The 25,651-nt window shown below is 39.7% G+C and overlaps 1 protein-coding gene across 6 annotated transcripts; it reads left to right on the top strand.

Annotated features, from left to right (window-relative positions):
• Positions 1–466: 466 nt before the first annotated feature.
• OPN4 (opsin 4) lies at positions 467–24,587 on the top strand. Of its 6 annotated transcripts, XM_026851874.1 has the most exons (13): positions 468–820; positions 2,211–2,295; positions 5,129–5,325; positions 8,132–8,274; positions 10,159–10,292; positions 11,373–11,576; positions 13,283–13,454; positions 14,323–14,487; positions 16,623–16,730; positions 17,862–17,985; positions 18,852–19,004; positions 19,526–19,594; positions 20,902–24,587. In XM_026851874.1, exons 4-13 carry the CDS (start codon positions 8,135–8,137, stop codon positions 21,091–21,093), a joined length of 1,461 nt encoding a protein of 486 aa, XP_026707675.1. In that variant the 5' UTR covers positions 468–820; positions 2,211–2,295; positions 5,129–5,325; positions 8,132–8,134; the 3' UTR covers positions 21,094–24,587. The 6 variants fall into 6 exon arrangements, with proteins under 6 accessions (XP_026707676.1, XP_026707675.1, XP_026707674.1 ...); XM_026851875.1 differs by lacking the exon at positions 5,129–5,325 and having other exon boundaries at positions 467–820; XM_026851873.1 differs by lacking the exon at positions 2,211–2,295.
• The last annotated feature ends 1,064 nt before the right edge of the window (positions 24,588–25,651 follow it).

Below are 25,651 nucleotides of genomic sequence, written 5' to 3'. Positions count from 1 at the left end.
GTTTTTTTTTTAAATAACTGAAGAGCAGAAAAGGATGATGTCAGTGGGTCTTACCCCTATTTTTTGTTCAGTTTTAGAAGTGGACCAACAAATAACCATGACCTAAATTCTACAAGACAGAAGTGCACACAAGCACATTGTTAAATACCAGATTCTATTTTAGTTCAGACAATTTCAGCAGAACTGTACACATACATCTTCTTTAAAAGCAGACTACAAAAAACTAATTCAGCAATACAGGGAAAATTAACGGTAAGTTCTAATATTTAAGACAATGAAGTCAACCTTTTAACTTGTCTTCATACACGGATAATGCAGATATGGCATTAAAATTCAGACATATATCTGTCAAAGACCAAAAATATAACAGCACTTTTAAATGAGCATCAGTTTTATCCTGTCATTGAAGTGAAGCTGGAATGTGGATGGAAGAAGCTTCAAACTGGGCATGTGCAGACCCTGCCACCTCCTGTATTTAAATGGGAGCTGCTGCTGCTGCCCTTTGCTAAGCTGAAGTGAAGCAATCTGAAGCTCTAGTGAGAAACTGCACTGGATCTCACATTATTCCAGAGAATCTAACGGCTTTACACACACACACACACACACACACACAAAGGTAAATTGGCTGCCCTAAATTCAGAGGAGAGCTCTTTGGTTTTGGTTAGATTTTGTTCACCTGAATAATCAACCCATTCAAAGGGGGATCTCTTGTCCCTCTGAGGACTTCAGCAGCACCAAAACTGTGGAGTCCTTCAGTACATGGAATGACTCGGAAGCCAAAGTCTACAAACTGATGGACCTGCCTCCTAGAGCCCCAACAGTAAGTATTTGCTGTCACTAAAAGCTGTAGCAAGTAGTTCTGCTGGCAAAGCTGGCATTTATAGAAATGTAAATGGACAGTTACGGTGCATGTACACATTTAATGCTGTAATGCAATAATGAACAGCATAATGAAAACTTTAAAATCTTCTTTTTTATTCCTTTATTTATTTACTGCAGAAAGGACTGTAGAAGCAGTGTTACATGGGCAGAAGACAGGGAGGAATGTCGAATGACAAAGTGCAACGGATATGTTGTGAACTATCGGAACAACATATTCTTGTGCATTAAACAGCTGTTTAGCAGCTCAAACACAATGCTCTCTCTCTTATTATTCAAGATGGAAATCCCCGTCATTTCTGTAATAGTCTGTAAGTGCAGTGGAGTGCTAATGTAAATGTTAGAGTTGTTATTTGCAGTTACCCAAGAGAGCTGTTCAGGTTTCCCCAGGTAAGTTCTACCAAAGCTCCTTCTCAGTTGTCAAATACTAAACAGAAAGAAAATTTCCTTCTAAGTGTGAAGGTGAGAATCTGTTGTGATGACACTTCAGGATGGAATTTTGTGGGCTTGCTAAAAATATTTCCTATTCCACCCCACAAGCCTGAACCAAAGGAGTTCAGAAGTCCTCTTCCTGACTATATACCTCAGTATACTAGTAGGACTACAAAGTTTTGTTCACCTGCTGTTTATTCAAAAGTCTGCTTAAAAGTAACGAATAAAAAAAAATATGACCCAAGCTAATTTTTCATTTTCAAAATCAGAAATTCAACTTAAAATCTTGGTGTGGTCACACCAGGCATTTTGGCATGGCCCACATTACGCAGTGGACACTTTAAAACTCTGTGCAGGTTTCAAACACTCCAGAAGGTTTTATGCATATAGGATGTTGGATTGGGTGTTTCAGTTTGATCCCAGTTTATAAGGAAAGCCCAGTAAATATTTTATTATTTGCAGAGTAAAAATGCATTGTTTATTTCTTTAATAAAACCTGTGTGCAGTGTATTAAAGAAAAATAGACAAGAGAAGCATCCCGAGCAAGGTCCTTACAAACTAAATTAGATGGATAACAGGAAAACGGATAGCAGAACATAGCAGGGAGGGAGAAGAGGGACTGGAGGGCACGTGGCGAAATGGAAAGGGATTCTGGGGACAGAGTGATTTGCAACGGAAAATTAAAAATGGATTTTTTTCCTTATTCTGCTGAAAGAGGTAATTAGCTGTCCATTTCCTCTCTCTCAGCTAAGTGATTGTATTTTCAAACTTTTGCATTTTAATTTGACACAAAGATTGGTTTAAAAGCATTCCAGTACTGAAAGCAATATGTGCTGCTTGTGGCTGAGATTAAATCCGGAAGATAGGATACAAAATCTGCTATCCAAATTGCTCAACAGGACAAACATCATCTATGGCAAGCCCTGCTGTCTACTGGAAAGAGGGCTTAGCAGTTGGCGTCACCCTGCTGAAACCATAATTGAGGTGGGATTACACTCCTCTTTGTGCCGCCTGCCGTCGCAGAGCAAGTGCCTACAGAGGCAAACTCAGAAATCAGAGCAGGGAACTGTGAAGGAAAAGAAGTGTTATCAGTTGTTGGAGGCCTCTTGTAGGTAGGAAGTACAAACACTGCACCTAGAAACCCTAGGAAATTACACTGTTTCTCTTCTGATAATTTTTCTAAACTATATGATTTGCTGTAATGTCAAAGGCCTAACACTACCTTTGGTTGTGTTAATCATACTGTGTAAACAAGTGGCTTCATTACCTGTATTTATAGGAAAATCAAGAACAAAGAAACGTGATATATTGCCAAAGTCAGCGTGGGACTGCCAAAACTGGCAATGTTTCAGAACTGGGCTCTATTCCATTAAAACATTCCTTCTGCAAAACCAAAGCCTACAGTTTGAAACCAGATTAATTCATAAAAGCAAAGACATAGTTGTCCCTATTTCCCTTTCCTTGTCATGTTTTACACCAAATCAGATACAACCCATCTGATGTCCAAGCAGAAGTATCTAAAAAACATCCATGTCCTAGTCTTTTCTGTTCCTGGCTTTTGAAACAATGCCACACATATAAATCAATCAATCAATCAGTCATTCAGAACCAGCATGTTCAAATCCCCAAATGACCTTAGGAGGATTTCTGCCTTCCCTAGCACTAAACTTTGCTTTATACTCTTGCCATCGGGAGAATGTAAGGAGTGGGCTATATCAAATGTGATTCATATTCAGTACAAGTATTAACACCCATGACCTTGCTCCTTCCATCACCACTGTTACCTTCAGTAGGACTTCAGTAATCAACATCTCCAAGTGAACGGTAATTAAGTGATACGATTTTTGTCTTACTCTGAAAAAGAACAGGCTTTATCCCCCAATAACAGTTAAACTGTATTCTTTGTGTGTTGACCTTTTCTCACTTATACACAAATATTTTGCTCGTGCCATGGGCGGGGAGTAGAGTTGGACTTTCCAAAATGGTATGCATTCTACTAGAAGTTATTTGGAGGTCGTCTGGTTTGGTTGGTTTGGGTTTTTTCTCAATCAGTTATGAAATAACTATCTAGAAAACCTTCTCTTTAGGAAAATGTGTATAATAAACAGATTTCCAAGACAGAATAGATGCAGGCATCAAATATTTCTGGGTTTTATAGCTGATCTAGGCTTCCTTCTAACCTGGGCAAGTCACCTGGGAATCATGGGTTTGTTCAGGACTGCAAAGGAACTCCTTTATCCTTTTAACTCTCCTCAGACCAGTGTCTTGCAGGGTTTTGACAAACTTCAAGGTGAAATGCATGTTCTGCCTGACGCCATTTTCTGTGGGTGATTAATTTTTACTCCTTCTCTGCTTGCACCAAGCCTTAGCAGAAGGGACTGTGCACTGCTCTCTTCCTGAAAAAGCAGGCTGGCTCCTCACATTGGCCCTCCAGGGAGAATTCTGCCCCCCTTGTACCCAGCTGTGGCAGCAGGCCATAAACAGAGAATAACGAGGCTCCGTGTTGTGCTGCAGCCTCCACAGACAAGGCCAGAACAGCACAGATTTAGACATATTTATCTGTCAAACATTTTCTTCTCTCCAAACTCTCCAAAAGCATCTCGAGTTTGCAAGTCTCACTCGAGTTTACTGAATGGTAACTTAAAACACGGTCAGTTCTGATTTAGCTGGTTTGTTGTAGGCAGTAGACAAGCATTCCTTTAGGGAGAACAATGAGCATTTTAAGAAGGCAGATTGCATTAAACCTACTGTTTTCCTCTGTTCTAGTGTTTCCACAAGGACTCACTTACACCTGCTGGAAGGAAATACACTACTGTGGAGCAACTTCATAACTTCGTTATTTCTTACCACTGACTCCATTGAGGGACATGATAGAGTAGGGTTTAGAAGAGGATTACACCCAGATGCAGAGGATAAAAATATCCTCCACTAAGATTATTCTTTCAAAGGGATAATAGCCCTATTTTAGGGTACAAACCAACTGCTAAGACTCTATACTGAAAATGAATTTCCCACATCACTGTTCATTAAGTGTGTTTCACAGCTCTGTGAAACACCCAGTCATGGTTAAAGGCAGGCTGGTGTTTTGTCAGGAATGCTGGTCTGAATCAACGTGGCACTTCCCAAGTTCCTTACATCACCAAAATTATTAGTATTATTCTGCAAAATTATTCTATTATTATTATAATTCTGCAAAACTATTGTGTAAATAATTAATAAATAATAGATGATGCCTATCAGAGATTAAACCCACGAATTTTTACAGTTCTAGCAAAAGGCCAGTTTTCACATACACCCAAACAGTATTATAAAACCTGCTTTCAAGGCTGACTAAAACGCCACCCTTGGCTAGGGATATGTTCTCCAACTGACTCCCAGTACTTTCTATGAAGGAATTTTGTTGCATTACAGTTACTGCCTTGATGTCCTCCACAGCTTCCATGACCATTTTGGTCGCTTGCTTGAGAAATGTGCAATATTTATATTGACTGTCAGGAAGTTGATGCTTCCCACTGAATTGTTTCCCACAGAATTAACACGGATCTAACCCCGCCCCAGCACAGCTGCTCTGTGGGTATACTGGCACCCAGTGGTAAAGAGCCTCAGGTGCAGGCATCTTTTACTTGACCCAGGAAAGCTGTAGTCCATGTCCATCCACTGGAAAATGTCCAACCTCTTAGCTTCCAGTTTAGTTTCTTTGTGCATTTGGCGATGTTTTGAACCATGTTACACTAAATCAATTGTGTTGTTATATGACTTGGAAGAGAAATAATTAAGTGCTGGGTTTTTGCCTGTTCGTTTTTCTTATCTTCATTAGGAGGTGTTTACAGAAAGAAGGCTGAATAGAAAGACATGCAAGGCAACAATGCTGTGTATTATCAATGCAATTGAAATAGTTGTTCAGAGTATTCTCAAAGGACAGTTGCTACAGTGGAGATTGCGACAGTGGGATTTTTATTCTCCTCTGCCAACCAAGTACTCACGGGTGACAACAGAAGACAGAGACTAAACAAGGTTAATCTGCTGGAGAAACTGAATAGAGAAAAGCTTTGGGAATTGTCTGATTTCTTGATTATCCTGCTGACCTAATTTCCTCAAGCACGCTCTTTTTCTCCCTGTCCTTTCTTTTGACATACAATTCTCGTAGAAGATCTAGAGCTGAACTTGATACGTGTTTACGTCTTCTAGTAAGGAAGCTCTGTGTATGCAACTTAGTGAATTTGAAGTGCTTAGGTCTGATCTAATGCTTTGTCAATCAACTAGTATCTTTGACTTAAAGAAGCATTGAATCAGATCTTTATTTCCAATTAAAGTGAAATTACTTTTTTTAATAACTGACTTTTTCCTCTTGGAGAACAGCCACAGTTGGACCCTATGGTAAAAATCCCTGTCCTACAGGAAGCCCATGCTAAAATGTGAATTTATTCCTCTTTGCAACAGACCTTTTTTTCCCCCCATATATTTAGCATTATTTATATTCCATCACTGCTCCAGTATAAATATTATTCCTTTATTTTTTTCCCACATGACATTTTTATTGACTCTGAACTTGTTTCATTCCTGAATAAGTCATTTTAAAGTCTTCTACTGTCCCTTAAATAACCTTTCCTCTCTTGTAATTTCTCCATGTATTTATATTTATCTTTTAAATTTTTCCTTGTCCTTAGTCCTCCACTAATTTAATTCAAATTAAACCCATTTTAATCTGTTCTTTGTAGCCACAACAAGCTCCTTTAGTTGCTTCATTTCTGTTACCTTGATCCAGTTCTGATTAAATGAATAGCTACAGGGAAAAACATCAGAAATCTCCATTCCATTAATAAACATCATTAACTTTCTGTAGAACAGCAGTTAAAAGATGTTCTAGCCACAAGGCTAAGGAGAAAAAAACCCCAAACAAACCAAAGAACACCCGATCTCATTTATTTAAAACAGTTTTATCTCAGACTCTCCCTCTCCATTTGCTATTAGCATGGGATTCTTTTTGTTATTTTACTGGCAGTGTGTTAAGCACAGCAATTTCTGACTAGGCAAGATGCCCATTGATGTCGATGATGTGATGCCAATTTACACTTTGCTGCAGGAACCTGAACTGTCATTCGGTTAGTGTACCAACCTTCACATTTTGTTCCAATTACAATAACAGCCAGAGCTACATTTTCTCTCTCTAAGTTCAAAGTATTTGTCCAGCACTTCATTGCTGCTAATGTAGAAACCCAGGGAGTGTGCTCCAGTTGCTGATTGCTGCGGGCAGATCTTCAGCACACAAAGCAAAGACAATCTCTTCCAGAATTCCAGACCCTCCTGGGGTTCACCGCTTGCTACTGGCACATTGGTTTTAAATACACACTGTCTCTAATAACTCCAGCCCCATCTCACAGATATATTCAGAAGTAATGTCTGCCTCTATTGTCTGGAAATACCCAATTCCTTTAATAACCGTGGTGGTGTCAAAGCCATTTTTGAGTTGCACTCTAATGGTGAATGCCAACTACTAACACAACTGTAGCATAAAGGGGAGAACTTCGTATCTACCTCTGTGCACTTTTGTCCTTCCTTAGCAGCCACCTTCCTTTCCCTGGGAGGGAATGACTGCATATGACAACTGTACCACCACCCGCCAGTACTGGTGATTGGAAAGAGCATATCCAGCCCCAGAGCACTATTTAAGCTTGGTGCAGACAGAGAGCTAGGTACAGGCAATTCCCTTGCCCTGGGCCATGGCCAAGTTGACACTATTCACAATAGGCAGGCTACAAACGATTCAAAACATTTCCTGGGCTTTTCTCAACCCTGGTGCGATTCTCATAGCTCAGTAGCTGAGAAATGCCATGGCTGCAGCTTGCAGGCTTGAGCTACGAGCAGTGGTCATGGCATGCCATCCTGGAGTGAGAGCCACCCCGATGAGAAAAGCCTGGCTACACAGAATAGACAGGATCTGTCCGTGCAGATGAACGAGGATGGGGCTTGGTATTTTTCATGACTCCATTAGCTGGCTGGAGCTAAGACACGTTTAGGATAGTGGCAGTTGCACAGAGGTGAGTGTTTAAGTCTCCTTACCTGACCTGGGATGAAAAGGCAGCAGAATAGTGATGATCGGGACAGCTGTTCTCTCCTCTTCAATTTCTTTCAGGTCATCCTGCTTCCCGGGTGCCGCCTTATTGTTTGCTTCATTACTAATCTGGGGCCGCTTGGCCTAAAATGTGTTTGTGGCTCCCGATACTTAACTAAAAAATGTTAAATTATTATTTAAAATGCTGTAGGCTTCAGACTTGGCTGCTGAATTTTGCTATATTAGTTGATTAAGACAAAAATACTTTCATCAAGTGCTTTATCACATACTTCACAGAGAGCAAAATGCGTATTTATCCATAGAGCATCTTTTCTACTTAGAGAAGCCGAGGCAGTGATGTCAGAGGACAGCAGAAATCATGCTTCACAGGTACAAGAGACTTTCCTGAAATGAAAACTACAGGAAACGTACTTGTAGTTACGTACTGCGTTACTGATAGTCAGCTGCAATGAAAACAGTCCCTTCCTCTCTTTTTCTCCTCTATATCCTTATCCCTCTTTTGGAAGAGAATAGTTTGCTTTTCTTCACCATAATCAACAGTAAGCATACAAACCACTCCTTGACCTTTGCACTGCTGATGGCATATTCATTTCCTGAAGATGATCAACAGTGAATGTAGTTTGAAAGCAATTTGCTTATTCTGACTTTTTTTTGCTTGCAGTCTTTTTGCAGTCTTTACCACTTGCTCTTCTAGGGAAGCACATGCCAACTTCTTCAGTGAAGTCTGACCTCTTGTTTACTCCACAGAAGATGACAGTGCAAGATGTTCCTGGTGCCTTTCCTACAGTGAATGTCCCAGACCATGCCCATTATACAATCGGAGTAGTCATTCTTATCGTGGGGATCACGGGAACTCTGGGCAATTTTCTGGTCATCTATGCTTTCTGCAGGTATCTTTCTTTTGGTTGTTTTTTTGAATACTCAGATTTATGAACTTTATCAGTACTTTGACTGTGCTCTGCAAATGCAGCACTGGCATACTATCAGACTACTATGCTGACATAGTAAAATGCACTGATAGACATTGCTGTAGGAAAAAAAAAAAGTGGCAACCTGCCATTTCCTTCTGACTTCCTCCCATTAACTATAGCCGTGGCAAAATTGTGAGCAGAATTGCAAAGAATCACCCAGATATAGCAAACAATGGCAAAGCAGAAACCTTCCAGTGAATTTTTTTCTACTGGGCTGATGGGATATTTTGCACCTGTGTCTCCCACATTATCTTCTCTATTTTAGATGTTTCCTTCTGCCTGCTGCTTACCACCCAATTTCTTTTTCTCCTCTGTTCCTCACTGGCCATGACTCTTGTTTTCACATTTTCTAACATTTGGCTTATTTCCATTTAACTAAAGCCACATTCCAAATTTTGTATTTGAAGGAAATTGGATCTCTGACAACAATGTGATGGTATTTTCACCATTCCTGTTCACTCTGTTTCTGTTTTGTCACACTGGGCAGAGCACTGGCATGCTGTCTAGGCCAGTGAGCTTCTACTGGACTGGTCTTTGAGCACTAATGTAATAAAACAAAATAATAGCATTTATCTGATAATTTGGTTGAGTTAACTTAAATCACTGGAGTGTGGACAAAAGTAGTCTGGGTCTCGAGCCTGTATTTATGTGGTGCATTAAATGGTAGGTTTTGGTATGTGTGTTCAGCGTGGATACCAACACGTAAGTGTGAATGACATGGCCTTAAGAACAGGAAAGGTGTTGGCATGCAGACCGTGTGTGTGAGGATGCAGCACATGAGCTAGCTTAGCTCTTTGGCTGGTCCCATGGCTGTTGCAGTTCCTCTGGAGGACGCAGCCTGTCTTCATTTGAAGATGTGAAGACGGAAAGGGATAACGACAGCAAAGAAACAAGTACATCACAAGTTCAGAGAACACCTCAGATGCCTACAAAGCAATCTCAAGTGACTGCAAACTGTAAGACTGCCTGAAACAGAAACATGTTCAGTAACTTTGTAGACTATTGAAAAAATACCAGTGGCCCACAAACATCTACTAATAGTATCTCCTTGCTCCTAAAGTGACGGACAGGGGACAGTAGTGCTAGTGACTGATTCTGGATCAGTGCAAAGAACTCATCATTTATTCTGGTACTTTTCAATCGTGTCCAAGACTGAAAATTTGAGAAAGGAACTAAAATGTTACACTGAGCCCCAAACTGAGGAGCTCTCAGTTGAACGTTTATGTGTACCCTTTAAAACACTGTCCTTTAATACTATAAATAACATATCCAGGCAGGATACACCAAAGGCTGGCTGTTGCTCCCTTTAAAGTCAGTGTCTGGGCCAGTAAAATGAGCACCATAGAGAAGAACTGATGTAAACCAAAATGCTTGTTGTGGTACATAGTGAGTTTGCTTAATCCCTGTATTTGGAAGTCACTGTTGATTTTATCAGCAGTGGAAAATTTGCTCCCCTCCCCCTGCTTAACATGACCCAGATGCAGAAATCCACGGAGTACATCAACTTTAATTTCCTGTTAATCACGGACATGCAGTGCACTGGGTCAGAATATTTAAAGAACAATATGCTTTATCCCCATCACTGAGCTGGTTATCAAAACAATCCTCTGAAGTGCACAGGAGTGTAAGGGTGTAAAATTGAGCCTTGCTTATGTTCTTTCACAAGGGAAATGAGAAGCACCCTGCCTAGCTTGCTGTGCAGTGTGCCTTGGTATTTGTGAAGCTGCCAAGGCTCACAGGGAAGAGTAACAACATAATTACCAGTGCAGCAGTGTTTAGCAACATTCCTTCTGCTCTCTGCAGGAGTAGGAGCCTTCAGACTCCCGCCAACATATTCATCATCAATCTAGCCATTAGTGACTTCCTGATGTCCGTTACGCAGTCTCCAGTTTTTTTCACCAACAGCCTCCACAAACGCTGGATTTTTGGTGAGAAAGGTTTGTATATGTTCTTTCTAAGATACCACTAAGTGTGTTCTTCCCATCATGGCAGTTCATTTACTATTTCCTTATCCTCAGGTACACTTGCAATGTTGAGAACATGACATTGTTTCATTGTTGACATAAGTATTTCTTTGAACATTTTTGTCTGTGTGCAATAAATACATTCCCACCGCAGAGAGGAAAATTATGTACATGAGACAGACACAAAGGTGACATTGGCAACAGAAGGCACAGGAGTAGTCTTCTTGCCAGCATTTTTTCCCAGTCATATCACAACTTAGCTACTGGCAGAGTCTTATGACAAAGCAGCACCACCCCTCAACACACCAGCTTAAAAGCCTGTCAAAAGTGAATTCTCACAACAGAAATATGAACTGAACATTTCCTGTGCAGTAAGAAAATGTGAAATGAGGGTAACTAGCTGAGTAAGAGGAAGACTTTGCCTCTTGAGCAGGTATGGACAGAGAAGAAGGTCAGAGAAGTAATGTTGCTATGTTGATCTCTGATGACCAAACAGCACATTTTTTTAGTTCCATGAAGTGTTCAACTGCATACATGTTAAAATAAAAAAAAAATAAACCTCTGCTTTTAATCATTAGGGTGTTTGAATAAATCAAATCACTCATTAATATATTCATAGTCTGCATATTTACTTCAGTTATGCTGACCTTGAGATATAAATGGTTCCATGATATCAAAGTAGCTATAACCCACTGTTAAGCAAAACAGCTGTTTCTATGGGAGCTGCAGCAAAACTGGAGTTAAACAAGATATTAATGGGCTGCTGAAATGATCCCACTAGAAACATCAGAAATCAGTGAGTGAAAATATGTTAAGTATCACTGTCTCCGGCAATTCAAGCAAACAAATTCTTTGAAGTTTATCTCCATGGATAATGTAATTAGCAAGACAGCAGCTTTGAAACAGCATTACAACTGCAGGAAAACTGAAGTTCCATTGCTTTACAAATTCCAGAAGACATTAGTTCACAAGAAACACAACTTGAACTCTCCCAGAAATTAATTAGCATGGGTAGATTAATTTCACTGCTGCTTCTGTCATCTTCATTGAAAGGCTGTGAGCTGTATGCCTTCTGCGGAGCTCTTTTTGGCATTACATCTATGATCACTTTGATGGTGATTGCCTTGGACAGATATTTTGTCATCACAAAACCTCTGGCTTCTGTTGGAGTGACGTCTAAGAAGAAGGCCCTAATAATCCTGGGAGGAGTCTGGCTGTACTCTTTGGCTTGGAGCCTCCCGCCCTTCTTTGGATGGAGTAAGTGATATGGAATAAAAGTTTCTTTCCCTCATAACACTGGATTAAAGACTATTTGCAGGTATCGAAGAGGGTTGAATTAATGGCTTGTATATTAACCTTGAATAAATCAATTTGAAGAAAACTGATAAAATACATCTTGAAACTAAAGATCTCTAATCAAAAGGAAAAAACCCCAGTGTGTATTACAGCGTATGATATGACAATGGCAATTTTGCTTAAGCTTCATTACTTACTGAATAAAGAACAGTAGATCAAATCAAGGCCAAAATTTATGAAGGATGCACCTGCCCATTATCCCATACCTACTTCTGTTGAACGAAATTCAACAATGTAGGAGTCAAATAAGTATATCTGTGGTTTTTCTGATTACTTTTTTCCTTCACAAATGTGCTGTGTAAGACAGTAGTGTCAATCTAAATTTCTTTATTCATATAAAAGAGGAATACAGTCTGAGTATTTTGTGCAAGTACATCTTCAGTAAGGCTTGATTGCACTAGGTGTTGGTCACATTCCCCATTCAGCCACGGGTGTCTTCACTAATGCCTGCAAACTGGAACACACATAAAGCATCTTGATCCTTGCAGCTTGTTACAGAGTTTCTGTGATTCTTCCTTATTAGAATCTGCCTCACTACTGTAAATTTGTTTCCTATGAGTCACCAGTTTCAGTCAGTAAGTTAGAATGAACTAATCATTCAAAATCCCAGCCCATTATTGTGCTCCCTAATTCCAGAAGAGAATGTGTCAGCTCAGCTGAGATGAGAACATAGCAATGATTGATTTTCCCAAAGAATGCTGCAACCAGCTCAGCTTCTGAGTAGAATTTCAGCAGATTTTTGTTACTGTCATTCTGGTCTCCCATAAATGTGAAGCATGTTTAAGCAGGCAAACTGCAATACTGGGAGAAGCAGCCTGTACTTGAATAAGGAGCGGTTAGAATGAAATGACAACATAGTCGTAGATTCTGGATTCTTAATTGGAGAAGGTAGAAAAATTGCTTGAAGGGTGTTATCTTGTAATTAGATTCTAATAGTACCCACAGTACTCACTCTCATATGCTAATCAGATGCATCTGAGCACATCTGGTGCAGTATTTTTAAGAGTTCAACAGAAAATATCACTGTAAACAGTGAAAATTAAAATATAAAGGTAAAGGCATTGCTGTTGGCAGTTTATTTACTAACAGTTTGATACAGTTCCTTTAAGGAGATTATATTTTATTCCAGGCAGAATATCACACATGTATGATTTTTTTTTACTTGTACTCAACTTTACTTCATGGCAAAATTAATTTGATCTGCACAATAAATCTTTCTTCTTTGCGCAGTAAATTTCTTTTAGCTGTACAAGCTTAAAAAAGCGGAAGCTCTGGGGATCAGTTTCATTTCACTCTCTGGGCAGACAGCAATTTGACAGGAAATGGAGATATTTAAAAACAATATGGGTCTGATCCAAGACCCACTGAAATATTTGGAGAGATGCTCCTTTACTATGTTGAGCTGTAAACAATATTCAAGAACTGAAACAAAATTATTCAGCTTTCCAATCTGAAGCCTTACAGATAAATTCAAAAGGGCTTCAGAGAAATTCCCCTTTAAGAGAAGAGGACAAAATCCCTCGTTATTCTCTATCTTTCTCTAACTTCTGCACTCAGAATGAGAATGAGACCCCACGGCTTCTGCCTTCTGCTGTCTTTCTTTCCAGGTGCGTATGTTCCCGAGGGTCTGATGACTTCCTGTTCCTGGGACTACATGACTTTCACACCGTCAGTCCGTGCCTACACGATGCTGATTTTCTGTTTCGTCTTTTTCATTCCTTTGATTGCTATCATATACAGCTACGTCTTTATATTTGAGGCTATCAAGAAGGCCAACAAGTAAGTAGCCGACAGTCTTAAGATTCTATCCTTCTGTTTAAGTGACTGCTTATTTTCTTAAAACAAAGACCAACAGAAGAAAATTGGAAGGTTTTTCACTTTTAATTTGTATGCACGACTGAGACAGGAAATTCTGTCAACAGTCAGCACAGTAAGAAGTATGATGCTTTGAAGGGCCATTCCTGAATTTCAGCCAGAGCTTTTCAGTATATTGTCTAACAATGCAGAAAAGGGTATGAGTAACAGCCGTAGAATCTAAAGGATGAGAAAGGACTGTGGAAATTAACCAGCCAAAAGAAGTACTAAAGGGACATCAGAGACACCTAACAATAGTGTATCAACAATTATTCCACAGAAAAATAGATGGAATTGAAGTACAAATTCCATGTTTAACCAAAGTTGAAAAAGAGGCAAAGCATTTAACCACAGGCCTCTGAAAAAAACCTACTGTTGTAAAAATAAAGGGCAGTGTTTGCCACTACATTTGTAATCTCTAAGTATGTCCTGTAGATACCAGCACGTGTATTCACAGAGCTCACAAGTACAGAGTAAGGCAGCAAAACTGGGCCTACAGAAGCAAAGGCTTCTCTGACTATATTTAACATTGTTCAAGTGGCTTAAATACCTGATTCATGTGGAAATTCTCCTGGTACAGGACTACTTTCTTCTCTGAAGCACCTGTGAAGTTTGCCATGGATAGGTACAACAGAAGTCCACTGAATTGTGAAGGACCAGTCACATACATACAAGTAAAAGTGCATGACTTCTAGAATAAACGAGCACAAGAGTAATTGTTGTCCCATTTTATGAAGCAATCTGCTAAACTCCGTGCCTCCTTTTTTTGCTGTTGTATGTTTATTTCCCCTAGGTCTATTCAGATATTTGGATGTAAACATGGAAATAAGGAGTTCCAGAAACAGTATCAGAGGATGAAAAATGAGTGGAAGATGGCCAAAATCGCACTGATTGTCATCTTGCTTTATGTCATTTCCTGGTCACCATACTCTGTTGTTGCTCTGGTGGCTTTTGCTGGGTAATTATGAATGTATCAGTAAAGGAATATTCAGTGAAAGCAAAAGGTCTGAAAGTGTAAAAGACAGATGCAAGTCAAAGCTACTTGTCAAGTTTAATATCTGAAGTGCATTCGAAACAGTCACATATTTAGGAATAACATTTAACAAATGAAACACATGCTGTGATTTTTTTCTTAGTTTGACTTTAAAAAAAAAGAAAAAAGAAAACAGAAAGGTTATCATTGGCAGCATAACGTTACTGTGCTAATGATTTCTGAATGGAGGTTATCTCGCTAGTATATTTAAAGTATCTGAACTTTATTTAGCAGCAAAATGCTAAATAAGGGGGGCAAAAAGATCCACCAGGTTTGATTTTCTTTTCTTTCTCCATTTCTTTTACTTACAAAAGTCTATTCATTCTCTTGTGTTACATCAAGCTGGTGAGCAACACAGTTTCACTCAACTTTTTTTCCATTTCTGAACTATGCCTTTTAGGCAATCCTCCTGGGATTTTTCAGAGATTAACAGGCCAAGCCTGGAGGCCTTCTGTGGACTTTTATTACAATGAACTCAGATAAAATCACTGCATGCCACATACGGGAGGCAGACATGGAGTTTGTGGCAACAGTCCTCGACTAAAGACAAGTCATCTGACAGAGCAGCAACATGCACAAAAGGAAAGGAGAACCTTAATTCCTTTAGAAAGTATTTTGGATGGGGAACACTGAGCTAGCACACAGTCACACTCACTAATATTGTTGGTCTATAGGTTGTATTTTTTCGTAACGGTTAGCTTAAACAAAAGCCTTTGTCACTGTTTGTTTCTGTTAGCTGAACTTTTCATCAGTCTTACCAAAGCACTATCTCCCTCATCTCAGGGTCAAAAACTCCATTCCAGCAAGGTCATACTGTTGTGTGTTCTCCAGAATCTGTGAAGAATTACACCTCTAACCAATGCTTTGAAAGTATGATTAGGAGAAACCATGTTAAAATTGTATATAGAGAACATGCTTATCAAAGCAAAGCCTTAAATTAGAGGTGATGTGGCATCTCAACATTCAGGCAGCCGACAAAATGATTCCTCTAGTACCACTGGCAAACCATTTCCACCTCATCACAGAGCGTCAATATTCCCACAGTAAGATGAAAAATTTCCTCACCAGGAAGATGAGCTGTCCCCTATTTATGCAATCCTCTTTGTGGTTTGCAGCACTCATATGAGAGACCTTCTGAGAGAGGCTTGAGAGGAAAACCTGTTTTCTCCTCTAATATTACGGGAATACAAGGCTAACTGAAAGATGGAGCATAGACTGTCTTCTCAGGAAGAAGTGCAGTGATAAAGAAAGGAGGAAGGACTGACTTACCAGGCCATTTCACTTAGAACTCTTTCTACCAGCGCAGGAAGAGGTCTTCACAGCCTCTAAAGCAGGTCTATGGAGAATTTGCCTGGTAGAAACTGCCTATGAAATGTTATTGTTATTTTGGTCGGAGCTGTTCTACTGACTTTCTTCTGACCAAGACCTTACAGGCTACTTCAATCTATCTTCAAAAATTAACTGGCTGATAGCAGCATGGCAGATAGACATCAATCATAATTATTTTATCCTTTAGGGTCACATCACCTGCATATATGCATGGTCACAGTAACACCTGAGCATAGCATGACACCTGAAAATACTTTCCCTTCACTGTTCAGTTCAGATCAGGCAAAAAGTAAAGTTTGAATAGGAAAAAAGATTTATTAGTTATCTTTGCCTATAACACCTCATTCTGCACACCTATTTAGCGATATATTACTCAGCAAGTATATCTGCTGAGTTTGGAACAGATAGATGCTCTGATGAATCCACATTCGCTTATTGAAGGCTGACTTTGTCCCTAAGGTAAACAAAATGGGAATTGCTGCTATCTTGAGTCATAGTAGTGAAGTGCTGCAAGAGAAGCCCCAAGAAAATCATGTTTCTCAGAAATGCAATTAGGCTGGTGTTGATTTTTATAGGCAAAGGATGTAAAATTTGTTGTCTCACTGACTGGGCACAGAACTCCCCCTTTTACTCTCTCTGGAGCACTAATAAAGCATTGTCTTGTCAGTGCATAACTGCAGAGACTACAGAGAACTCGATACTAAATATATAATGCATTTGCATTACTCTAGGTATTCCCACGTCCTAACTCCCTTCATGAACTCCATACCAGCTGTGATTGCCAAAGCTTCTGTCATCCATAACCCCATCATTTATGCCATCACTCACCCCAAATACAGGTAAGTTCACTCTTACAAGCCATGTTTAATACAGCAAAAAAAATCAGACAGTAACTTGGTCACTTTTAGGACTAGTACCTGAACTCTGCTTCACCTGCTCATTTTACCTCTGTAAGACAGCCTTGCCCTCCCGAAGATAACTTCTCAATGCCATATAAATGTCAGTGGAATTTGTACTTGGAACAAATTACTATGCAGATAGGAGTTAGAGATATTTATGAATACTGATCTGTGCTTACAGATCACATGATAAAAGATAGCTTCCCACCTCAAAAAATACATTTTTTATCTATCTTCATGAGAGACGCAATCACTGTCAGTGTTGCAAAGAGCAGTTTGTTAAATTAACCAGGCCAGCAAGAGATGCAATTCCTTAAACCAATCCACCCCTTCCCTATTTTGTGCATTCTCTCCACCTTTCTTAAGCTTTCGTATTTCAGAGAGTATTTCTTCTGAGTTGTAACACTTAGGGCCATTACCAGTTCAGATGCGGGCTATGAGATCTGACAGAGAGCAGCAAACCCATATATATGCCGTTGTTTCACCCTTTACAAAGACCTACTCAGGAACTGGATAGAGAAGAACTGGGCATGAACATCTAAGTGGGGAAGTCTGGGAAGAAGAGGAAAGCTAGGCAGAAGTTTCCTTACACCACATATGAGGAAAGAAATACTGTAATATAACTGCACGTTTTGTACAACTCTACAGATAGCAGCCAGACAGATGTGTAAGAGGAAGCTAGAATAGCTGCTTAGGGGAAGATTAAAATAATTCATTATATGGTATTTCTGCAAGGTTCAATTTAAAGGGACAGAATTTTATTTTTGCCCTGATTAAGCTGAAAGCAGATAAAACATCATTTTAATAGCTCCCCTCAGTTCGAAGAGCTGTATTTTAATGCCCTTATCCCTGCCAAGCAATAAATCTGAGTTCTGCAGAACACTGTGAATAAGTGATCTTGCAGCGTGATTATATATGAGCTATTGGATATCTGGAAAACTCTTTTTGTACCCAGTAATTTTCCAGTCCATGCAGCATTAGTTCATGTCTCTGAGTAAATGTATTGTTTACGATGACCGAATTTTTGTGCTAACAGAAAAATCCTGACTGGTTCTATCTCTCATCCATTAGAACAGCCATTGCAACATATGTTCCTTGCCTTGGATCCCTGCTGAGAGTTTCTCCTAGAGACTCCCGGTCTTTCAGCAGCTACCCATCCTCCAGACGAGTGACTATAAGCAGCCAGTCTTCTGATGTAAGTGGGCCACAGAAAGGAAAAAGGTGACTCCTCTCTCTGACAGTGAATCAGTAGGGGAGACACTTCCCACACACCATTTCTAATTGCCAAGTAATTAATTTTCATATAGACTCCTTCAAAGTGGTAGATTCTTTAGATGAAACGCATTCTGGTGCTCATTACAAGAGCTCCAGAGAAAGCAGAGGGACAATGTGAAATAAAAGACAGAAGGCTGAAGTGTAAAAGCAGAATGTAGATCTTTGTGTTCTTGCTGGTTGGTGTCACTGAGGAAGAGTGGAAAGATGGAACAACAGGAATTTTAGAAAGTAAGGGAAGCTCAGAGTCAGAGTGCCCTTGAAAGTCTGATCATGCTTCTAGGATGTACTTGTCTGACCATAGATTTAGTGTGGAAACGTGTGAAAAAGTTACTAAATGGTTTTCTAGTGAAAGCAAGGATGTAATGAAACAGATACTGTTTTCTGGAAGTGAAGTGGGATGTATGTGGAAACATATTCATCTTTAGACAAATCAGTCAAGCCATTACAGAATCAATCTCACAGAAGACCTCAACATCTTGCTGCTGCCAGTCTGAGTGAAACCAAATGTTCTGCACGGCAGCTGAAAACAGGGCAAACATTTGGCATCCCAGGCAACCTCTTGCAATGCAAAGTTACATTACCAACTAACTAAGCACATTAGTTCATTGCACTTGTTTTAAATGAAACTTCCAAAGGTATGAAAAGCCATCATTTTCTTGGTGATTCTTTTTCATGCAATGTCTGTCTTTTTTATAATTTCTGTCTAGGTAAAACTGATTCTCATGGGGAAAACTGGATGGAAGTCTAAGGAACCCAGAGTGATTGTTTTTGCTGTATTCATTTTAGGGCTGTACTGACACAGAAACTGATACCCCCAGCATGTTCTCCAGACTTGCTAGCAGACAGATTTCCTATGAAACGGGTAAAGACACAACTCAAACTAGTGACATAAGAGCCAAACATAAGCTGAGGAGTCGTGACTCTGGGAATTGTGAGAAGGTAATAGACTGCATAATATCTAAGTTCTCTGACAACTGGTAGGTCAACAAATGTGCAGATTTTACCATAATTAATCACGAAGGTTCCTGCCAGGAAGATGAAGATAACCTATGAGTTAATACAATGAGTAATGACTTAGAGGCTGTAAAAGGTCATCAGCTTTTTATTTCCACCCTGGTTCATTATTCAGCTGTCTTTGCTGTATTTCTGACAAGCAATGGTGCTGGTTTAGTGAACTTAGCATCTGAATGGTATGTTGTCTTGTGTTTGGTTTTAAGTGAGAATTCAGCAATATTTGTATCCCACTGTCCAATTTATTTGGTCAACCTTTCTGTTGTCTCACAATTTGCTATCAAATGAACACATATGGTGAGAGACGCTGTCTTTAGGATATTATTATTTTTCAGTCAGTCTTCTCTGTGACCCTTTTTAAATTTTTCCTATTTGCATTTTATGTATGTAAAATATTGTGACATACCTATATGTCATTTGTATCTTTCTTATCTGTGTTCATTTTTCAGACAGCTGTAGATGCTGATGACATATCCATGATGGAATTGAATGTCACAGAGTACACTGCTACACTTACTGTAAGAATTATTTTAATAATTGGCGTGGGTCTAACTAGCCGAGGGAACAAAAACTAATGACAATTCCACTCTCTGAGCACAAATTAAATTATTTTTTGAGATGCGAAAATGATATTGCCAGCATAATATAGGAAACATGACCACAAAGGGTAGATCATTGCTGAAATTATGCAGAAGGAGAACACATGTACTACAGGGTTCTTTTAAGTCCAACTTCTTCAAGGAACTTGAATACTTTCTTGAATTCCGTAGATCCCCTGATGAGGTCTGTGATTTCCTCTGTGGAGCACGGGAGCATTGATTTTTTTTCCATCTTTATATGGATAATATACACAGTAAGATGAGATAGCCATTCTGATAGGTGTATCTCTGAGACAGCCACAGTCCTGTGGCAAGTACTGCTGTACAAAGTGACAGTTAACTCTTTAACGTTCTCTGTTCTGGGTAGCAGCAAACATCTAAAAACTGCAACTTGAAGGAAATCAAGGCAAGTTTTTGAAACCATATCACCTATTCAGCAAGATGTTGTGATGTCTATTTCTTCTTCCATGTAACAAAGCTACAGCATACTGATAAATCTTTTCTGACATCTGCCACAAGTGAGTCAACTTGCCTTAATTCCCGACAGACAGGGAAATAAGAGAGAAGAGTTGACAGATGAAAACAAGCCAGTTTTATCTTTGCAGTATTAACCCCAATGAAATATAAACATCTCTTTATTGTTAGCAGGGATCCTTATGTGTTAGCCTAATCCTAACACCATCATTTTTTGGTCATGTGCAAGTGACAGCTAACATTGCTATTGTCAAAAAATGCTAATTAATCTTTCCCTCAATTCCTGTTTCCAATTTATTCTCTAGTTTGCTTCACCCTTTGAACTGTTATCACTACATTTTACATCACCTCTTGTACCAACAAACCTAAGCAGTGCCTCTTTATGGGGGTACTCCTTACCTGATTGAATTCATAAATTGCCTGAGCATATTCACAGCACTTCTGTGCATAGTCAAATATGCTGTCATTAGCCTGGTCTTTTATCAGAGTAGACCAGCTCTTAAGTAGCAAATGCAGTCTGTGATTTAGTACATTAACTTGTTTAACAGTTTTTTGCTCATAAGTTATTAATGAAATACTAAAAAATGTGTTCAGATCTACTTTTTCCTTCATCCTTTGTTTGGTTTTGAGTTAGCCATGGGGTTCAGCAAAGGGCTTATCTAAATATATGCCTCTGTTTCACACATGATGCAACCTGATGTCCTTATAGATGTTTGTGTTTTCCATTTCTTTTAAATCCTTGCATCCTTTAGAGAGGTGAGAGCCTGAATGATATTGGACAAAGAAAAGGAGAGTCTCACCACAGACTTTCTGCAGCCCAGATACCCAGCATTACAGTAACATACAGCAGTGTTCAAGGAACAGAGCAGCCTTGTGGATACAGCTCTGGTTTTCTGCACCCTAAGATCAACAGCCGCAAGCAGAACAAGAAGTCCAACAGCTAAGTGAGCCACGCAAGCCAGGCTGTCACCTCAGCCAACACCTCTGGGACAACTATGGACCAGCTGAATCCAGAACAACTTCCTACATTGTTCTGAAATGCTCCTACAAAGACACAACACAAGACAAGCAAGAGGAGTAAGCTTTCCAGCATCAGAACTATCTCCAGTGGTTCACTTCTTGATCTGAGTGACATTGTAATTTTATTCTTTTTTCTTTATGCAGCTCATGAAACAATTTCCTTCACTTGGATTTTACTCTGCTTTACTCTACTTCCACCACTGCATGGATCTTACTTACAGGCCTCCGAGGATTAACTTGAGAGGAAAGGGAAATAGGAGATTCAAACCTGGCCTTTGTTCACTTTGTGTAGTTTAACTTCAAAGCTATTACAAAGCTAAAGCTGAGAGATTTGGGGGAAAATGTACATTACTTCCTGAAGACAGTTTCTTCATTACTGTGAAGTTCCTCAACCAAATGAAAACTCAATCACACAGTCAGTGCTCCCTTCTCTCATTAACAACCCATGTTCCCTCATTTTCTTCTACAATCCAACTGAAAGGCAATACAGTTGAGCAGTAATTTGAAGTCTCAGATCTTTGTCTTAATTTCTGTGATTCTGGGGGAAGAGACAGGAATAACTCAGAGGACAAGGCTATGGTCCTTTCCACACTTAGCTTCTTTTTCCAACAGTCACTTAAGAAGCCAGTTTAACCCACTCCTAGCTAACCTCCCCAGAGCTATAGGAAAGTGTTAGGAAATTCCTTCCAACTTTCCTTTAGCAGGCTTCATGAGAAGAACGCAGAATTCAAAGAAATGTTTGTACTGAAATATCTTATGGATAAGTCAATCTATCTGCCTTCTAATACTTCAAGTTGGTTTACCTGTAGACATGCTTTTCTAAAGTAAATCTTGGGAGAAAGGTTAGTTCTTCAAAAATAGTTGTTCTAGAGATGTGTGGAATCCAAACCATTCCCACTCTAGCATTTTAATTTTCCCCTTCTCTAAACAGCAGCATTCATATAGCTGAGGTTTGTTTCCACAATGACTAAATCCATGAGACTGTACTTATTTCCTCCAAAAGTAAAGGAGTTCTATGAAACAGTGATTTTCTGCTTTTTCCTGGTGCATCTTCTAGTGCGTGAGAAGAAATGGACAAAATTCATTTGCAATCCATAGCAGTCTACATCACAAGGATCATAAGGTATAGTCAGTGGGGATATATACCTTCTGAGCCCAAAAGGACAGGGCCCAAAGAGCTACTGAAACAGTACGTCTCCACGGGGCCTCTAGAGGCTCGCACTTTGTTGCAATAAGGGAGGGAAGTAATTTTGTCCTAAGTAAAACAGTTCTTCCCTATGTCACATCAGAAAAAGACATAAAATCAATAAAAATATAACCAGCTTATTCCTTTGAGGGGAAAAAAAAAACCCCAATCAATGGGTTCTGGAAGATTTGGGGCATTGTTTTGAAGCAAACTTTTGGAAACTTACTTCAAACTGAGGTTTATTAAAAGGAAAATTACTAAAACTAAAAATGAAGGTGATAATGACTTCTGCAGCAGCCAAATATTAAATTATGAAAAAGTGGGCTGTTCAGGCTGGTAATAAACTGCCAAGAGAAACAAACTGTTCAAAATCCAGGACGTTTTATGTAAATAAGGTCATACACATTAGAGATGGAAAGGAGCTATTACAGTTCCTTCCTTCACCTACCACAACCGGATATTGTCTCCAGGCAGAGGACAATATTAAACTGATAATATACACAGCTAGCAATAAGGACAAAGAATAGAGAAAACCTATCTTCAAACAGGAGGTACGTTCAAAGATACTCATCAAGTGTAAGGAATTTTATTATGACTTATTGCTTAGGCTTTTAAACTTATTTAAAAACATGAAGCAGTAATTCTTCCCATCCTTTGTCATGAAGGCCATTCACACTAGTGAAAACTGGGAAGAAATTAAATGCTAGTGAATGCTGCCCATTTCACATGGGTCACAAAAGGCTGAGCCTGTCCAGAAAATAGCTCAAAGCTCACACAGGCTGTTTCATGTGTTAATAAGAAGTGCATGGTATGTGCCATTAAGAGCTATAGACCCTTTGCTTCTGTCAAGATTTTGTTCCCAAGTAGTATTCTTCAAGACTATACTCTGCACATTTCTGCATTCCCTTCCACTTTTAGAGGGTATAAAAAGAATACTTTCATGGCTAGAAAAGCCTCACGAATCCACAGCACGTTGTTCTCTATATCCTTCAACTCCAGCATGTACTAGAGATTAGTTTGTATCTATAAAAAGAACTACAGCTGTTCATGCTCGTCTACTTACAAGAGGCTTGAAAAGCATATATTAATTAGGGAGAATTTGTCTGGGAGCACTTCAAAACTCTTGTGTGTACACCCCGTGTAACTAACAGCTTTGCCTTCCCTTCACCTCTACTCAGGCTATAAAATTCATCTAGGGGAAAGCCTACAAAATTCATTTCACCTGAATATTTCTCCAAGTGATTCACACTGTAACCCCAGTGGCATTTGGAATAAATCATTATTAGTTCATATTTCATCTCAGCAGCTTTATTTGTGTCCTGTATCCTCTACTTGGCAGCCATTCTTTCCGCTTTGCTGTCTCTTTACACCCGTTAACACAGATGACTGATTGGATTAAAATAATTTAGGACTGAGATGATTCATATTTCAGTTAAAGTCAACTGTACAGCCTGTTCTGCACTGGAGAGACTGTCTGTAGTTTACCATGCAAGTGGGTATGTTCCAGTGACTTGGAGGTGTGAAAGGACTAGGGCAAGACTGAGGTGTTTCCCTTTGGCCTTTTGTAGGCCAGGAGCTGTTCACAGAGCAGCCTGCTGGCAAAGAAAATAGCAAGCAGTGTTGGGAGTTAACAGACAAGCTCTTCACCTCCACAGGCTCAAGCTCAAATTCGGACTTGCATCACAAATGAGAATGTCTGGTCTGAGCATCCAAGCAATTCTGCAAAAACTGCTGAGCAATTGTCACTACTGGTGGTCCTGCAAAGAAGGTGCCATGAGCCAGTGTAATCAAAGGCTGCTGCGAGTCAAGATCGAAGTACTGTTGCATAAGGCAGCAGGCACAAGTTGCCAATCTTTCCAATTTTCCCATATTGCCAGGGATCTCAGTCCCTATGTTTTGCAGGTTACAGCCTCACTTTGGAAGCTGTTTTGCATCCCCCACTGGACTAAAATGTGGTTCTTGGTTTCTGAACCAAGAAGATGGTTCAGAAATAGACACAAAAATCTGAGACTACGTCATTGGATAGCACAAGCTCTCCCATGTAAAGTTTCATAAAGGACATTCCCTGAAGAGGCTTGGGAACACTTATGGGCATGCTTACAATTGCTGTATGTTTCCCACTGACTGGAAAAATAGAATGGAAATTCCATACCCTTCCACACAGTGCCATGCCCAAAGGGTCACACAGAAAGTGACCCTACTTCTAACATAACAGCACTTCCTCCAAAAGCCCCAGTAAACACATAACCAGAGAATAGAATATACCTCAATGTTTTGGGTATATTTATGCAAGTTCACTTAAGAAAAGAGAAAAATAAGAAAAACAGGTTTAAAAAAACAAACCAAGAAAAATTTCCTCTTTATTAACCAACAGTTTCAGATCTGAATTTAGAAGTTTTTTCCCAATGCCACCGCTCAGCTTCATCCTGTTGCGCAGACTGCACAGAGCCTGCTCAGCTCAGTCACGTCTCCTAGAGATTCCTCTCGTTTTCCCTACTCCCCGCACTGAGTGACCAGTCCATTCTTCATTAGTTAAACCACAGAGCCAGAGGGGAGGCCTTTGTCTACCCTTCCCAAGGACCTGGCATGAAATAGCTGTTTCTCACCTCACTTCTCCATGAAACCCTGATCTCCTGAGCGCACATAAGCCCAGATCTCAGCTCCCTTGTTCCAGGCAGATCCTGAGGTCAGCATTCCTTGTCACTCACCCCAGACAGTCCTGGAACAGTCCAGCTTTCAAACCCTCCCAGCAGTATCACCATCTTCTAGCTCTCACTAGATCACACTTCTAGGACCCGCTTCCAAGCAGTCCCCAATGCCCTCAGGTACCAAAGCCAGCAGTAATTAAACACAGTCCCCTCCTGGCTTTTAAAGAAACCATGTGTGCTTCCACCTTAGTATGTATACAGATGGAGTCTGGGTTTATAATAATCCTCCAACTGTTATTTAAAAATATGAATCTTTTTGATGCTGCTGTCCTCAGCTGAAGTCTCTGAGTAACAGAAGCACATGACAGAACCCTTAATGTGTACTGACACATCTTATTTGAAGTGCTGTTTTCCAGATACACTGGTTAAAACTCACTTTCTGCTGCTGCTCAGTGAAGTAAGAAGAGAATTTAATCTGATGAAGGACAGAGTTGAGGTAGTAGCATCAGGCAGCTCAGTGGTTGGTCATGTTTACTGCATAGGTGATTCCTTCTGAAAATTATTCCCCTGAAAAAGAAAAAAACCACACCAATCTTTCAGGTCCTGGATCATTATGTTCTGTCAGATGAGAAATAAGTTTCATGCAGT

The sequence above is a fragment of the Athene cunicularia genome (genome assembly GCF_003259725.1).
Source record: "Athene cunicularia isolate RWA chromosome 6 unlocalized genomic scaffold, athCun1 chr6_part2, whole genome shotgun sequence".
Classification (NCBI taxonomy): domain Eukaryota; kingdom Metazoa; phylum Chordata; class Aves; order Strigiformes; family Strigidae; genus Athene; species Athene cunicularia.
This window is presented reverse-complemented; position numbering and strand designations above follow the sequence as displayed.